Raw genomic sequence first — 18892 nt, forward strand, 5'->3', positions numbered from 1 at the left:
ACTGACGGCTTCATTGTCTTGCAACTACGTCTTTTGCTCCATTATATATTTATATTATATATATACAAAATGATAAGTAGGGAATATATTGCATTAATTTACAGTACACTCGACAGTCAAATGAAATGGCGGTGGATAAATGTAGTGAATTGCATATTAAATAGAGAGTGATTTCAGGCACAGCCTGTTTGACTTCGCCTTTAGTCTGTTTCACATGTGCATAATTACATCTGAAAGTCTGCACCAGTTTTGATGAGTATTTAAGTATTTAAGTCTTGGCTCAGGCTTAATTTCACCTAACCTTAATCACTGTTCAGTGCACTGGTCTGTAGTATCCTTCTGCTTCCGACTGTTCTCGGTTAAGTCTGCTTTGTGTTTTGCTTTTCCTTCCATAATTGCCTTCCCTGCCATATGTCAGGGGAATGTATACTCTCATCCACACTGCTAAATTTCAATCTCTACATTTTCACCATGCTATTTTATTGTGACAGTACTGCATGTTTCATGTTTCAGTCCCTGTTTTACACTTTGCAGAAAAAACATGTCATATTCATAACTATAGTTAACTGTAGTAAAAAGTAAGCTCTTCAATCATATGAGACTAAAACTAAATGAAAAGGAGAGTATACAGTAAACTATATTCTAGATCAGTGACCAATATTTTTATATACTTTTATCAGAATCCAAAAGCATCTTGGCAAACACCAAGGCACAGATCTAAACACTAATGTAGACACATTTAATCTTTTAACAAGATGCACAAGCATTTTGTTAATTAATTTTGTGGTTGTAAAGTGCAAAATAGGAAATAAATCAAATTTCATCTGCTAGAAGCTCATCTGTACAAAGTGTTGAGATCCATAGGGAATGTTTGCCAATTTCGTTGAATGCTGTCTGCTACAGGCTTTCTGTTTTATGAACTAGGTAAACAAATACATATTTGAAAACAATTTTCCCTCACTTCTGCTGATGCCACTGCTGGGAAGCATTCTTGCATTTTACATGAAAGAATTGATTTCAAACGTATTTCTGGTCCTGAATGGCAGTAGAGACTTGTGTGGGGATTATTCAAATGCAGGGGTCCCATTTCACCAAATGTGCTACGTGAGATAATTTCTTCTCTCTTATTTTCACATATTTCACTTACCAAAACAAATGACGTAGTTGCAAACCACGTATGAGCATGTGAGAGCCCTGTTGGACTCACACGTTTATTTGCAAATTGCAAGCAACAATCAATTGTGAAGCATGTAAGCAGTGCTCGCAAATTGCTCTTTTGAAAAGGGCCCCTGTGTTGCAACTGTAAAATTGAAAATTTGACAAGCATGTAGTGCAATTAAATGTGTTTTATTGACTGTACAAATGTTCCAAATGTTGTTTTGTTTTCTGTGTACCATGAATTGAAATAGCTTCACATAACACCTCCTTGTACGTGTGGCCAATATAATAATCCACCATAACCGACCTAGTCCATAAACTAAATCAGTTTTATTCTACATGGATGTGGCATAACATTATTTAATGATAAACCCCTTAGGGAAGAAAAATATGTAAAAGCTGCAACAACTGTTTAGAAGACAAAAAAAAGACTGTTTAAAAATTAATGTTTCTAAATTTGTATCTTCATAACATTATTCATGCAAACGTCTGTTCAGTTGTGATTTATCTTGTCTTACTCACCGTCTGGTAGGTAATTATGAATTTTATCATGTGGCCCGCAGGCATGTTCTGGGTAAGGAATTCTCTCTGGCTGGGCAGGGCTGGCTGGTAGTGGATCTTTGCTGTGGGGAAAACAACAGTAGTACACCGTGAATCCCAAAAACAACGTGCTCCTTTCAGTTCCATTTAATCTCCCTTCCCTGTTCTCACCTGGTGTACTTTACAGTATACAGTATTTAACATGTAGGACAAATCTATGCTTTATTTTAGAGACAGAGTAAATAAGGGGAATAAAAATAAGTGAAGACAGATAGGGATGTCCAGCCCGTTCTCATTTCCAGAACGACAAATACCGTCGCTTTGTCACGGCCGTCGGCGTTCGATATCGCCGCACAAGGCACCCTTTAGTGCGGATATGCAACGAACCGGGCTTTCCATTAACTACAATGTAAACCCATCTGCGGCAAAAGTAAACGCACAGGGAAAGCGCTGTGGTGACGTAGTTTAAAGGGTGAAAGAGACACACTGTGCGGGCCGGAGGGGTTGTGTCCAACAAACACAAGTCTTTCATCTAGGAGACCGCTGTTTACGTTTCACTTTCACGTTACAATCAGCTGATTGTTCATGTCCCGTGTTAACAACGTCCAGTCACATTTTCACTTTACAAAAACGTAGTAATTTTAACTGAAAAAGTTGGATTGGTGCATCCCTAAACCTGACTAAGTGGTTTTGCTGCCTAATCTTAAGCGTTTTTGTTTAATTCACAACATTAAGCACGTGTTTACTGCGACTGAAAAGAGATGCTAAGTGGTCTGACAAAGTGTCAGTATGTGACGAGTTGGGATGAGAATGTGTTGGGATGTCACGTTGAGGAAATTTTCCCACCGTTACTAAACTTGTTGCAGATTACGCCGGACATTTTACAAGAGAAGACGACGCTCAATATCTGTAGAGCGCTTACTTTGATCTTTACCGTCGGATGGCTGTGTGTCTGGCCTCTCCAGGTGGAGCTTTCTCTGTGGGGCCGCAGGTTTCTACCTGGCACCGCTGCGCCACGCACACCGGCTGTGAATGCTCCCTCCTCCGCACTGCGATTGCCTCGTTATGGTTATGGTTCCTTTATAGCATTGGGTTTACATTCTGAAATATTGCCAATTAGGCACTTTTGCTTTCCGCTTCGACACCAAATCCTCCTCCATCGTCTTGTCTGTCAACTCTCTCGTCCCGTGTGTGTGTGTGTGAAATCTGACTCATGTTACTCTGTGCTTTGAATCCGTATGGAGCGGATATGTTAACTTTCAGTTTGTAGCGTCTGTCGTCCGACTATGTATTGATAACACAGCACTGTTAAACTACATGAAAATGAAGTAAATGGATTTTATTTCTATTAAAAAAAAGAAATGTAATCGGTGTATGCCCGACCACCGCGGCAAGCCTAACAGATAGAACTCATGTGCTGATCCCTATTGATCAGGATGTTTTATCTTGAATCATTGACTATAGCATTAGTGGCCTCGCAAAAAAAATCCCCATGACCCAATACCACTCTGGCTGTAGCTGTGCTGCAGAGTACTAATCGCAGCACTTACATCTGTAAAAGCTCCATCTCACTGATGTGAGAGCAGTCAAGTAACTTCATCAGTACCGTTAGAGGTACTGTATGTCACGCATGCAGAGAAGCCAGACTGTTTCTGTACTCGCTCTGGCAAGTGAAGCGACGTCTGGCCAATAGCCAGGCTTTTAACGAATGAACCGGTGGAAGATGTGAAACATCATTTAGAAACTGTCAAGAGCCTGTCAGCAACCTCAAAATAATGCCCTTAATGCTAAACAAAATTGATGAGCCCGAAGCCGTAAAATTGAAAAACAGTGACATGATAAGTGGCTCCAAAACTAATTTGACATGGTCACTTAGACGTTCAAATGACAGGACTGTACACATGACATAAGACCTGTCAAGCGGTGTCATATCCATAAAGCTGCTTGTTTTGACACCAAAGCCATGTAAGTTGATAGCAGGAAATGCCTTCTTACCTCATTATTTGTTAAATTGTTGATGGCTAACTGAGACGTATTCTGGCATCATATTCTTTTTAACACTAAAGGTGCATTAGAGCGACAACACTGTCATCCACTCTAACATGCACTAATCTGCTGTGACACTTTCGTGGAACTTCATCACAACTCAGCATCAGAGTTAAATCAAGATGACGTGAATGAACAGGTTCAACGGGATGGCAGTTTATATGACTAAATAAATAAGATTAAGCAAATCAATCTGATACTGTGTGCCCAAAATGTGGCTAGCTGATGGATGGGGACAGCTTGCTGCTTGTAAACCGACATTACTGACAAAATAAGACTATTGTTATGCTTTCTTTCTGGCATCCAGCAATTTCCAGACTTGTTTAAGGCTTTTACTTTACTTTTGAATGTGCAACAGGATAACCACTGAGGATTTCCTCTGTCAATAGAGCGAATAAAAAGAAGCTCTTAAAAAATGACGAAATATCCTCAACTTCACAACAATCCATTGTTTGCTGTTGAGTTGGCATACCTTCTGCACACACAAACAGAACAAAGGAGACAGACATGATTTTGTCTGATGGTGGTAAAATGGCAAAATTCTCCAAAAACCAAGCTTATCAGATGTTGATGCGGTCAGTAAGAGGGTAGCATATTCACAATTTTAGCCAGTGGCTCAAAAGGCCCACCACCAGTGCTTGAATAAGTGCCAGTACTCCCTTATTCATGTTGGCCTGTGTGTCGGCTGGTATCAGCAATCTCTTGTAACTTATTCCTATTTAATCATTATTTCTTTAAGCATGTTATACTATGTCATAACTGGCTGTGGTTTTATTGATATTATTATACTTGGGCTATGCATCTTCTACATATTCTAACTGGATCATAATAGGGTTAAGGTGGTGTGTTTAAGTACCCATAGTATTAATATTTAGTGCTTTAAAGTGTCGGCCAAATTTAAAGGATCCTTGATTAAAAAATGATTTTACAAAACGAATAACCCTCATACATTTTTTAAATATCAATATCAGTATGCCTCCCTCAGGATTTTGATCGGCATGCTAAAGCTGCAACAACTAAATCAAAGTTATTATTGTCCTTTGATAAATCTGTTACATTAGTCTGTTGACATCATTAGTCATCTTTTCCATCAGCAATTATTAATGACCTAGGCCAATATGCTTAATCAGTAGAAAAAAAACACAACATGTTAATATTTTCCGTCTGTAATTCTTCAAATATTTATGTTGACGTGTATAATTTATGTGGTCTTACCACTTGGACCTTGTTAGTATGCAGAGCTACACAAATGTTCACTCAGTTACAATCTCTCCATTAATTAATAGTTTTATTTAGCATCATATGAATAATCTCTGTGATATCATATCAGTCAGTATCCTTGAACCATTTGAGTCAAAGAATCTCTGCTTTATAATTTGACCAGTTGATGAAATGTGCAAGTCAAAAGAGGACAGGGTTTATCCGTGGATATGGAGGAGCACAGCAAGTTCCCCCTAAAGGATGCTTACACAATCCTCATCTGCGCCGTTTCTCTGAACTGAAGTACTCTCGTTTGACAGTTTATCAGATTTTCTGCCTCATTCTGTCATCTTTTGGAAACAGCTGCAAGTTCAACGGCTTGTTATGGCTCCGGAGCAATCTGCACAACTGTTCCTGACCCTAAACACTCTGACTTTTAAGGACGCTGCTCCGGAGCTGCTCCCCTCCCCCAGAGTGGTTTCCTTTCAGTCTTTTCATTGTCTCTCTGTCTGTCTTAATCTCACCTTCTCCTTTTAGAATACCGTGGCATTTGAAACCTCTCTCACCCCATTTTTTTGTGAATGCACGACTGGACAACGTTGCTCTTGCTTTCTCAATTTGCTGTGTCACCGACCTGTGCGTTGCATCCGTGCTAGCCTTCAGCAAAGGGCTTTGAAATTTCCATTACTTTCTCACTCTGAACTTTTTTACCAAAGCGTACTGGCACTTTCAGTGTCTTTGACTGTCAGAAGAATGAGGAAAAGTAAAACACGAAAAGCCACTCAAATCAAGACACAACATCAAAGGGATGATGTTTCAGAGATGCAGCTTCCGAATGGCAATTTATAAAGAGTGGTGCAAAGAAACTTTAAAAGGTATGAAAATAGCTGCAGCTAGCTAGAGCTGCAGTTTAGTCCATGGCTGTGCCTGCCTATGCTGTGAAATTGGATCGTCCCTTTCATCCTAAAATGCCAATAGAGCGCTGCACAGCATATGATGTAACAGCCTGTTGTGAAGGAGAAGAAAAAGAAGTAATTGCCTAGGTGTGTGGCTGAGAAAATGGTCATGTGAAAAGACAAAAAGCCATCACAGGAGACAAAGATATAAGAACCTCTTATACCATAACTCAGGGCAGGTATCCATATAGAAGGTCAATTCAAAAGGATGAGGCAATAACGACAGATGGATACCAAAGAAGAAGAAGAAAAAAGATATAGCCCTCACTATTGTAAATCTGTAGGGCCATCAGAAATAGACAGCACTATTCACCAACCACTTAATCCAAATGTTAAAGATGGATTCCTGTATCTATGGGCACGTTACATCACAGATCTTTTTTATTGAATTATGTACGTAGCCCCTTGACACTTATTGAAATTGAAGGCTCGGTAAGAGCAGCAGACACCCTCCCCCATCTCTCCATACACACACACACACTGCAGTTCCTACTTTACTTAATCATTTCTGCTGTCGGTCTGGACAAAAATAGACTCAAGGAGGATGACCCTTTTGGTTAAAATTGCCCTCATTAGGAATTAATTTAACTGTGGTTTAACATTAGATAGCTCCTAAGACTAAATGGCCAACTAAATGTAGCCGGTGGACCACAAACAGAAGATGCATTTCATTTTGACTACTCATGTAAAGTCCCTGATAACAGTTTCATACTAAATGTGATGGAGTCCTACATGAACACACTATTATGCTGCCAGAGAGACACCGCTGTCAGTCAAACCACACCACACGCATTCCCTCGGTAGCAGTTCAGATGTGTTTTTGAGTGTAAACTCTTATTTAGAATCGTTTATGATAGGGTCTCGTATCTCCTCATGTCTGTCTCATATTTTCCATTAGAGAGCAATTTCTAAGGCTTGTTATAGTTTCCCTGCCTGTTCGCATAAAAAGGTGTATAAATGCCACGATAATGCGCAAGGTGTGTAATAAGTACGCCTTTCTTTATTTCGGAGTGTCATTTGTACGCCGTGTATCCTGTACTGACTATAATGTAAAGACATCCGCGCATAAATGCTACGGTAAGAGTTATTGACGTAGTATAAAAAGCGAGTAAGACCATTTTTTTTTAGGTGGATGGGGCCAATAACACCTGACTTTTAACCAGGAGTCCGGTGTTTTGTTTTGTAAGTTACGTTAGTGACGTTTGTGACGTGTTTTCACCTTGTGAATCTGTGTGTGTGTCATCATGGCAAAATGTGAACATGGAGACCCTTACTGTAGCGGAAACTAACATAGAAGTAGTTTTGAGAACGTTGCCAGTTGTTTATATTCCTGTCTGTGGACCGATTTTGTCATGGTCACCACCGTGCAAGGTGCAGTCACAAAACTTTACAGGTGTGTAGCTGAGAGCAAAATGAAGGTTGAGTTCGAACGTGGGTGGTTCCGAGGAAGGGCGCAGGAAGTAGGGGGGTACTTTGTGCCCCGGGTCCGATTTGGTGTTGTGGCAGATGTGAACGCAAGATGGTCTCTAGTTTATGTTTTTTGTACCTCAGTGCCTATGTCTCTGTGTGTAATGGTTTACCCGGCTGCAAGACAAATTTCCCCTCAGAGAGACAATAAAGTTAAAGTTCTTTTTAATAGTTGCTATCTAGACTCAAATCTTTAATAATAGTGTTTTTATGTTCTTAATAAGTAGAACTGTTACACAGAAATGACAAGAAGCTTAAGAAGAGAGTATTGACCATGGTGTGTCCTTTTCCGATTTTAACATTTTCCATCGCTGAACAAAGCATTGCAAAGCCACATGCACTATATTTGCCTGCTCATCAACCCTTGCTATATTCAGAAGAGATGCAAAATTAATTTCCACAGAGTTTAAATTCAGCAAGATAAAAATCACATTGCGTTAGTTATCTTCACAATCACTTCAGCTCCCACTTCATGTTTAATCCCTAAATGAGGCTCCATTAGTTTCATTCACAGCACAGCAGATACTGGCCTAGAATCCTGGCTCACAGTGTCACTTGACAAATGAATGCTAATGCACTACTTACCTGTTTTCTACTAGTGCAAACAAGCCTGTGGGCTAAAACGTGAGTGGCAGATGTAATAGTTTCCTCACCACTGCCCAAGCCTGCTGTCATTACGGCAGCTCTTCCTCTATGAGAAGATAAATGGCAACATCAGATATAGTGTTGCCTGGCTGCCTGTCAAGTTCACGTGCAATCAGATGAAATCCCCCTTTAGTAAGGTACAACGACTTTTTGCAAGTGACGTTAAGAACTTTGGCTTCAGCCACTTAACAATAAATATCCCTGCACATGCCCACACAGACACATATGTGCGCACGCAGCCAGCCAGACAGTTAGCATGCTCTGCCAGGAACGTCCAACTTGATAAAGAAAGACAGAAACAAAATGTTAATTTAGTAACTGCAGAGCTGTCTCTGTAACTACTGCTGAATGTTAGACTGTACGCCTAATTGCATTATCCTCCAACTGCATGCTGTGAAAGCTTAATTAGGATTTTTTTTTTCCTATGCAGTCTCAGAATGAATATACAGGGGAACCTATTTACCAACTAATATATGCACATACTTCAACCACATCTTAAAGATTCAACACAACACATTCAGCCAAAATTCTCATTTCCAAGCTCATCCTTTTTCGTGCATAGCAGTCTCATATGGAGTGAAACCAAACAGTTCATAAATCATTGAGGTGAGTGAGAGAAGTGGTAACAAAAAGGAGAGAAAAAATCTGACGGGAGTCATTATAAAAGATGGATGGATGAATGGGGAGATAAATCCAGCAGCCAAGAACAGGACAAACGTGATATATTGGGGAACACACCGCTCATATCCAGCATTTGCGTTTGTGTGTGTGTGAATACAGTGATGGGTGTCTTTTGATGCCAAACACCTCTTGGACCCCAGAGATTATTCATGTCTTTGTTCATTCATCCATCTACCCGTTCATCGATCCAAAAGCAAGTGACTTGAGAATTGTTAGGAATATCAGAAACAAACATCTATGAAAGAAGTATCACATGTGAGAGGTTATGGATACTGTGAACATGCATTTTACACATCTACTGTCCAAGGGAGGAATCAACTAGAGTCACTGGCTGTATTCGAAATAGCATAATATACTAATAGTACGTACTGATTTGGCCAAAATCAGCAGTATACAAACAAAAGCAAAATCTACAGAATGCCAAAAATACCCGGATGTCATACTGATTTTGAAAACATCTCCAGAATGCATCGGACCAGTCTACCACGCCTACTGTATCCCACAATGCAAAGCGTTGGAACGGTACAGGCGGCCACAACAACAGCAGCACAAAACAGCTCGTTTTTTTTTCTCCATTTTTCGTAGCTATTTGGTTACTAAATTGTCTTCGGAAAATTTTTGAGGCAAGAAATCAACTGTGTACATTTTGAATATTGATAGTTTTACATTATAAGATGGCGAATTGAACATTTGCTTCAACGTTTTTGGAGTTTAGAAGCTCTAAAAACTGCCGTGACAGCTAACTAGCCCCTGCCGGGGTTGCTACCTCCCCAGCCGGGCAGTCACGCTCTCAGAACCCGCTACGAGCTGGCTGGAGCTCTCTCAAGAGACCAGTCTCGTAGACAATAGGCTTTTATTTCCTTTTTGATGGATGGTTTGTTTAAATATCACGACATAAATGTCTATTATAAAATTAACAGGAACCTGTGATTATCTCCCTTTTTGGAGTTGAAAAGCTCCACAATCGCCCGCGGGCGTAGCTCGCTCGAGAGCTGGCCAGTCACGCTCACAGACAGCAGGCAGTGATGAAGGAAGAGGCGAGGGAAAGAGCAGCCTCTGACGGGTAAGAGAGAAACCTGCTGAGACGACATGACCCTTTATGACATTACTGCAATATTTGTAGGGATATAATTCCACTATTTTGTTGCTGTAACTGAAAAAGAAATGTTGTCGAGCAATGTTTTATATTTACCATCTCCCCTCGTTGATGATCCTGATGATCCTGATCCTAAACCATGCAGTATCTTATAAAGTAAACATTAATCACAAAAAACTAATTGAAGTTGTATTTTTCGATAATACTGCAATAGTGGTATGAGTTTGTTTTTTTTGTCCAGTGCTTTAAGAGCTTGTTTAAAAGCTAAATCCTGGCCTAGCTTACTACAAAATAAATTGCTTTAACTGTTTAACTGCGTTCCTCAGTAGTATGCAGTATGTACTGTATACTGCATACTATGTTCCTCAGCAGTAAACCTACTCAGGTTTAACCACTTCTGGAAAATGAAAATGAAACATGTCACACAGATAACTTCAAGTTGAAATCCTCCCTTTAATTTTTCCCTGACTCCTTTTGGGAGACGTGACGTCTCAATCACTGGCCTGACTTTGGCTATTGAAAGTCCCTGTCAATCTCCCCACACTGATTTAAGGCCAAAGCGTGGCACTGTGGCATCCGAGCCAGAGCAATCCATGCTGCATAATTCAACACTGCTCCCAAACCTGTCTCATTAAGTATCCTGGCCATGGTCCACGGCTATGAGTATGGGACTTTGAGTGACAGATCTGTTGCCAGCTTAGTACAAGCATGCACAGACCCAGTGTAAGCCCCAACTTCAGATTCCACTTCGGCCCCTCCCAAACCTGGCGAAAACTAGCCCCGGCTCCAGCCTCAGCATCAACTAGCACAACTCCACTTTCAGTACTATGTGTGTCCTACATGTGACAAGTGCAGCCAAGCTGCAAACGTTAAATCAACTCCAAGTCACCACTATTTTACCCTGCAGTTGATAGTAAGTTGGAATGCAGGATTTCTATTTTCTGACCAAGAAAAAAAGGAGAAAAAAGTGGATTCCTTTCAGGGGTTGGATATGTTTTCTCAAACTCACACAACTGGCACAACATAATGTCAAATGCACACGACTGGCCACCAGTGCAAGAGTAAACACATATTTGCCATAATGTATGCTGTTAATTAAACAAGACCTTGAAGTTTGACTTTGGACATATGTTAGTTAGCAATACTGTACTTGGTAGCTCGATTGGTCGGTAATGACGTGTTTGTCACTTTCAACTTCTCACCGCCAACCATAACGAATGTCACATTAGCCCCCAGTTAAAGTTTGGGACTTTACTCTTGCTCTGATTCGAAATGCAATCCAGGCAACTCCTCAGACCATAGCCAGACCTCGGACAGAATTTACTTCAACCGAAGAGGCTGCCACACCCCCGAGCCAAAAAGATTTGGGAAAATCGAAGATTTATCGGCATGGCTGCACAGTTTGCCACATTTGACTGACGTAGTGACAGAGGAGGATATTTGCCTTCTGCATCAGTGAGAATTTCATTTAGCGAGTCGACAGAGGTGGGAGACGCACACTGACCTGCCAAATGAGGGGGGCAGGTGATGATCACAGCTCTGCACAAGAAGGTGTCGGTGGTGGTCGTCACCCTGGCCCACTCAGCATCCTGTTGAAACACATAAACAGCTTTATTTGATAAGCAAGCTGCACAGATTTGTTAGTACATTACATCCGCTCTGTTGTGGCGGAGCTATTTATAAGTGGGATTTGCTGACGGATTTTGGACACAGTTTATTTCAAATGCAGTATGCACAAACTGTATTTAACTTACTTTAATTACTTTAGATTACTTCTTTCCAGTAGCTGACCCCATGTTTTACTAAGTATCCAACTCTGCATTTTTGAAATTACACTGGCTAAATTCTTAACTCTTCGGAGCCAAATTCTGCATTTCTGCATACCGTTAATACCGTCATTTTTTAATATGTCTTTACATAAACCTTGAGCCTTTGATAAATTGATTCATGACAAGCGTCATTTAATGCCAGCACCTACTACTACTGCGTACATTAATCATGTGTTGAATAGTGGAGGAAAAATAGCTTCTAAGGATATATTTATACACAAGTCGTTGTTCTATGAATCAAACTGATTTATATCTGTTAGATTGTGTTTTGTGTTTTTATAAGGGCTGTCAAAGTTAATGCAATAATAACATGTTAACGCAAATTAATTTCAATGCCACTAATTTCTTTAACTCTATGAGCAGCTGTCAATCACTCGCAAACTCCAAATGAGAAAGTTTGTGACCCGGCAGCTATGTTGAGATAAGTTGAGGGAATACCAAGCACCGCCCAGCAGCTGGAGCAAACGTATTCATTTTACAGCTAAACAGTACACTACAAGATGATTCCGAAAATGTTTTACGCGAGAAATAGGCATTACAGTAACATAATATTAATTAATTTTTGATCAGCGCTGCCTAGTTTGACTGTTTGATTGGAGTTCGCGAGTGATTGACAGCTGCCTCCGTTGAATGAACAACCAATAGGAACGCTCTCTCTCTGATATTAGCTCTGATTGTCCAAAGTTTCCCGTCACAGGCTAGATTTTTAAAGCCTGAAAACAGAGTCATGGGGAGGTGCAGATGTCTAGTTTTCTCTCAGAACACTTGAATTACAATATGCTGAAAGGTTATTGCCCAATGATGCCAAAAAAATTCTGCCTTGGTTTAAGGTACATTTTGAAAGATAAAAATGTGTGATTAATTGCGATTAAATATTTAATTCAATTTACAGCTCTAGTTTTTATGGATGTCAATTCTGACAATATGCTAAGAGAAGGAGATATTGTAGTAATTTATGCAAATGACATGGCTTAAAAGGTGGTTAAATGACATTGCGACGACGAGAGTTTCTACTGTATGTCAGCGGGTTTTTGAATCACTGCAGAGCTCTTATGTGCTAGCTCCCTTGGTCTCACATGCACTTAACTTAAGCCTCTGGTGATAATTAAAACTCACCCACCACCAAACGTCACTGTGCAACATAGAAGGCTCTTATCCTCCAAGTCTGTAAAACAGCTGGATATTTTCAGATGCTGAAAATTAGGAATTACATTTACTGCATGAGTAACTTTATGATTATTAAAAAATATATTTGTATTCACAAGGCATTAAAACAGTAAAGTCTTAGGAGTTCATATTGTCAAGCACCACTGTAACAACCTTCTGCTCTTTAGAGCAGAGATTGATGTTTTTTTTCAAATTAAAAGGTGTCCTAGCTTCCAGAATTTGGACAAGCTTCCCTCAAAGTCTAGAGGAAGCCAAAATAGAGATTTTATATTTTTTGATTTGTATGTGCATGACGCAATTGCCTCGCGGCAAGAAGGTCCTGGGTGTGAAGCCCACCGGGCCCGACTGTGTGAAGTTTGCATGCGCTCCCTGCGCCTGTGTGGGTTTCCTCTGGGTGCTCTGGTTCAGTTTAGGTGAACTGGAAACTCTAAATTGCCTGTAGCTGTGAATGTGAGCGTGAGTGTGTTTCTCTGTCAATATGTGTTAGCCCTGTGACAGACTTGGAAAATGTCAAGGGTGTGCCCTGCCTGTCACCCAATGCATTCTGGGACCCGCTATAACCCCCTGTGATCCTACACATATACTCTTAATTTTCTCCATTCTTGTTCGTATTATTACAATAATGTACTTGGGAGTAGGACTGCAGTTAGTGATTATTTTCAATATTGATTAATTTGATAATTTTTTCAGGTAATTGATTAATCGATAAAACTATTTAGTGTATAGGGCTGCAACAAAAAAATAGTTTCATTATTGATTAATCTGTCAATTACTTTTGTGACTAATTGTTTCATCGTAATCACAATTTCCGAGAACACAAGGTGCCCTCTTGAAAGAGCTTATTTTGTCCAACCAACAGTCTAAAATCTAAAGATATCAACTTTACTCACTGAAAACCAGCAGAAATTCCCATTTGAAAGGCTAGAACCTGGAGTTTTTGTGTCATTTCTTCTCCAAAAATAGATTAAATGATTATCAAGATAACAAATTGATTAATCATGTATTGTTTCAGCTCTAATAAAGTCTCAGAAAATATATTACTCACAGCCCAGGGTCACAACTTCAATTATCTTATTTTGTCCACAGCCAAAATATAGTAAAGTGACTGAGGTTAAATCATAAAAGCACCAAATATCTTTTAAGGGGCTGCAACCAGTTAATTCTTGTAATTTTTGCTTGATGAATGACATAAAAGACAAATGGCTTATCGAAGTTGGAGCATATTAGGAAATGAGGTCTCCTAACTGATTGGTATTCAATTTAGTATTCTATAGTTTAAAATCCAATAATCACATTTGGTATTTTATCATCCAGTTATCAAAATTCAATATTATATGTTTCTAACAAGCAATAAATACATATCCAGTAGAAATAAGCAATATATTGAGGTAAAACTCTACACTTAAGGGTGCATGGAGCCTTCTTGGTCCCTCAGCTGTGGATAAAGAAGACAGTCAGGCAGAACAGACCATGCCTCACAGGAGACGGCCTGTTTCCCCACTGAGGAGGCTGTTATCTTTGTGTCGCGCCTCATCAAACCCTGAGTGAGCTGTTACTGTACTCTACCTGCCATATGGCCGTCACAGCAGAACCCAGCCGGACATTCTTCCACCCAACATGTTCTGCCAGACACTGCGAAAGCTGTTGGGTGCCTCCCTGTGGAGAGACAGATACTGCACTTCAAATCCATTGATACCCTGAGTGGGCACAGAGCTTGAAGTTAACGGGTTTCTTCACCCAAATCATAAAATCACAAACCCCTGGTGGTGTCTAGCCAGCCATGCAGATAATTGTGTTATATATGGCAATTTTTATGGATCTGCCGCTGACACTTCTGCTGACACCCCAATGCAATAAAACCTTTTGTTTGTGGTGCTCAAGGCTACATTTAAAAAACTCGTCAGAAATGTCTCTTTCTGGAGACAATGTCCTGGTTATTCTGCATAAGCCAAATATTTAACAGGACAAAATAGAAGTCGAATGTAAGCTTGAAGGTAAAGTATGAAGGACAAATACACATAAAGAGTACTGACTTTAATCTAAAATTCCAGATCAAAATGATTTTAAAACATTTTGTGGCGTAAAACAATATTTGTAGAGGTGAGTTGTACCGGTTAGCCTCGACTCTTTTATGATCTACAGCTGATAAGATTCCACACATTTGATGCTGCTTTTACTGCTCTGAGGTGTTGCTATGCTCACGGTGCTACTCGTAATAATTCCTTCAGAATATAGGTGAAATGTCATAAGAAAATTGCTTCAGAGGAAAACAATGGAGGAAATGCTAATACACAAGTTTGGAACTAGAAAAGCATTGTTTTTGGCCTTTAGCCCTTTTACACTCCACCACTCTGAGGACAGAGAATGTTTAGAAGCAATAGATCAAAAACAGAACGGTATGGAACCATAACTTGCTGAGGGAGCTCATAGAAAATAGGAAAATCCAATAAACAACCACAACTCCAGTGTTTAAACAGTGCCAATCGATGACGCGTCTAGGACAAAGAAAGGCAGTGTGTTTGTTGGGTTTAGTGGAGAGAAGAAATCCAATGGGGTCTCCAGTTTTGAAAAAGCACTCAAGTTAACAATATGCAGTCTAGAGAAGGATATTAGCTGTTTACCTTTATCTTGAACTCTTGAGCAGAACCTGGAGTGCTCTCCAACAGTGGCAGTACCCCTCCAGCTGCTGCAGCATACATGAGGAAGAACAGGAAGGACATCTGGGATGGCTCGATGCCAAAGACGGACCTGCTACACACACCCATCTCCTCTTTTAGTTCTGGCAGAAAGGAATGAATGATTACATACTGTAGCTCTCATACATGCAGTAATTACTGTATATGCATTCCCATACATTGACAGTGTCCTGCCAAGTTGTAAACCATTAAATAGCTAACGACTATACAGTGTAGGGCTGGGGAAAAAAATCGTTTCACCTTTGTATCGAATTTCTTTCTTTCTTTTTTTTACGATTTTGAAATTGATTCTTTAATGCCAGAATTGATATATTTAATTAATGTGTGTCTATGCGGAGGTAGAAAGAAGTTACCGCTTTTATTGTTGTCTGAGTAACGTGACGTTGTTAATCCGTTCCGTATCCGTCAACCAAAACAAACTGCAGCCAAAAGCAACTAGCCAAAACTAGAGAGTAAAAAATGTCCATGTGGATATAACCTGTATGCCTCACAGTGTGGAAGTGACTGGGATCATTCTTTTATGTGTTAGCCTCGACTTAAACATTGTTTTCCTAACTTTGTAAAACAAAATGTAACAAATACATTCATAGATATACATTTGCTGAATTGTATTAAAAAGATAAATCGTACATCAGCAACTTGGAATTACAATTCAAACGTACACCTTTTTAATGCAATTGGTCAAAACTTAAACAAGAATTAAAATTCCAGTATATACAGTATATAAACATTGAATTGAATAGCTTGGCCCCATTGCCAACGATACCCGATCCAGCTGTTTGAGTCGTAATCGGCCCGATGTCCGATCTGGTATCGTTATCGGTGCATCCCTATTAAAGACGCTCTACCTTCCATTTCACTGGGACTTTAATTTGAATGGTAGCAAATGTTGGCATACTAATACACTAAGATAAAAGAGTGACCAACATTACACCTGCTGCATTGTTAACATTGCAACTGCTACTACTATATATGATCTACTTCCATTTTTTTACATTTACTTTGCCATGACTGCTAAGGATAAGAGACAAACTCTGGACCGCGACTATTATTCATCTTCATTTTTTTTCCACATCACAGCCAAAAAAAGAGACGCTGTCGTGACTGTACACTCATAAGATAAAAATACTGTGTATGGAACACTTTATCAACTGTCTTTTATTAACATGACCATGAATCACCAACCTTGGAAGTCAACTAGGGCAATTGAAGAAAATAGAGGGAGTGATGCTACTCTTAACCTTTACCTTCAGTCCAGGAATGTTGCTCAATGTATGAGTGCAGGGTCATGCTGTCGAGCTTAACAGCGTTGGGAGTCCTCCAAGGATCCTGGACGCATACTGTGGCACACAGTCTGTCGATCTGAGTGCAAAGTACAGTCATTACAACACACCCACACATGATGCTTTACCACTGTGAAGCAAAAGCGCCCCATTGATACAGATAAAAACAAAAGAATAGTTGGAGGCTGCCAAACACGTTTCTGACGGGGCTTTTCCTGCACATTTCTACTTCCCACTGCTACTTTAAGCACTTATCTTGGGCAGGAATTTTTGTGGTACTTTGTTGTGTGATAAATACACGCTTGTCCCATCAATCCAAAAGCATGCTGCATTATAAATGTAAAATACCATTACCACATCCATTTGGGACTTCTTATTGATTCCCAGCATGGTAAGGATATTGGACAATAAAGCGGATTATAAAAAATGTATTGTTGTAAGAACTGGCCTCTAAAGAAATACTGTAGATCTGCTGATATATATATATGCCATATATCATCTTATTATTGGTACACAAGAAATTAATTAAACCACTCCTGTATCATATTTGTCCACTGGGAGTTGTGGTTATTTAGCTGATCCTTATCAGACATTTCTAATCATCTAGGAGGACAGCTCTGATTTGAGTCGGAAGCACAGAATATTGCTGTAAGTCTGCTGCCTCACCTTCCACAGGAGCAGGGTGAGGTCCATTAGCACCAGTGGGGATAGAGCAGGGATACTGGTTGTGTAGGTGCAAACTTTGGCACCCGGCCCTCCCATGTCATGCACCTTCTTGCCAATATTGAATTGCGGGTAGGTCTCTAAGCCCAGCTCCTTTATGAGCTCCAAGATGTGTGTTTGGGTGCTGAAAGAGAAAGGAAGCCACTTTTATGATGCTTACGTTTACAGTGTGTCACGGTTTACTCTAGGGTTATAACACATACAGCTGATACATAATTAGAAATGCATTTATTCTGAGTTTAGAGAAGTGGACTTGAGAATACAACATTGCTTGAGCGAGTCCTTGAACAACTGGAAAAAAAAACTGTCAGAGTGTAGACATGAAGCACCTGAGAGATGCACCGTGTTGTCAATGTGCTCTTGAACAATGTACTTCACATGTTCTCTATTTGAGCTTGTTCTGTTCTGTTCTGTTGCCAACCATTGACTACAGGTTGCAGCCTACCAGCTAGACAGCTCCAGGGTACAAATGTATTAGAGCTTGTTACTTTGATCAGAGCAGTTTGTGCTGTGATGTGGTCTGAATCATGACTGAAATTTCTCATAAACATCCATTTTCAAACATAACTTCAGCTGAGTTACTGTACAATAATTCCTCCAAATCATATGAGAAATGTGACAGGCTGGTAGTTGGGATGTAAAATGGGTTACTTCAGGTTGGAAGGTTGGAACACCAAGGAGACAATTGTACGTGAGATATTGGAAATAGACCCATTACTACTGGGGCTGATACATAGGCGCAGTTTGAACTTTCAGGTTAGGGGTTCACAAAAAAAAATCTTGAGGGAATGTAATGTGTAGCCTACAACAGAGGCTTCATTTACATGAAAATTAACCACCAGCAGGTGCATTTTTATATCCCAACTAATATGCCCAATGAGTGATGGAATCTTGCGAGAATTACCATAGAAACCAAACTCAAACAAACTGCAAAACCCGACAGTAAACCAGAGATGAGCTCTGCACTGCTTTGTATAACTACATAATGACAAAGGTGAAATGTCTGACTAACTTTCAATTGTATACTAGAAGCTCTCTTATATTTATCTCTGCTGCATTTCAATTGCTACTAAATGGTTTTCAATATCATGAACAAAACAACAAATTCCTATCATGAGCATAATTTTCCTCAGTTTCTGCTCCTGTCAACTAAAATGAATGATAAATATCTTTGGATCTTAGCTGGAGTGACTGTTACATTAGCGTTACTTGTGGTTTCCTCTCTTTGTTTTTCCTGTAGTTTTTGAACAGTCTTACCTTCCTACCCACTGCCCTCCAAAGTCCCAGCGATCAACACCACTGGCTGCTGGTATTTCAGTGGTCACTGTGCGACCTCCCACCCGATCTGCATGGCACACCAGGATTTAGTTGGAGGCATACTTCTTTTCAACAATTTCACAGCTAA

General features: G+C 39.9%; 2 protein-coding genes across 3 annotated transcripts in view; one reads left to right on the forward strand and one right to left on the reverse strand.

Annotated features, from left to right (window-relative positions):
- vsig8a (V-set and immunoglobulin domain containing 8a) overlaps positions 1 to 18892 on the forward strand; it is a 77832-nt gene that overhangs the window by 37874 nt on the left and 21066 nt on the right. The window lies entirely within an intron of this gene.
- Positions 1 to 18892, reverse strand: part of LOC141757313 (putative flavin-containing monoamine oxidase A) — a 41556-nt gene that overhangs the window by 22336 nt on the left and 328 nt on the right. Inside the window, exons 2-8 of the mRNA XM_074617724.1 lie at positions 18745 to 18832; positions 17431 to 17611; positions 16729 to 16843; positions 15407 to 15564; positions 14352 to 14441; positions 11294 to 11378; positions 1681 to 1781 (exon numbers count right to left, since the gene is read on the reverse strand). Of these exons, the coding sequence (XP_074473825.1) occupies positions 1681 to 1781; positions 11294 to 11378; positions 14352 to 14441; positions 15407 to 15564; positions 16729 to 16843; positions 17431 to 17611; positions 18745 to 18832 (818 nt within the window). The remainder of the gene's footprint in view (positions 1 to 1680; positions 1782 to 11293; positions 11379 to 14351; positions 14442 to 15406; positions 15565 to 16728; positions 16844 to 17430; positions 17612 to 18744; positions 18833 to 18892) is intronic.

This window comes from Sebastes fasciatus, chromosome 19 (genome assembly GCF_043250625.1).
Source record: "Sebastes fasciatus isolate fSebFas1 chromosome 19, fSebFas1.pri, whole genome shotgun sequence".
Taxonomy (NCBI): Eukaryota; Metazoa; Chordata; class Actinopteri; order Perciformes; family Sebastidae; genus Sebastes; species Sebastes fasciatus.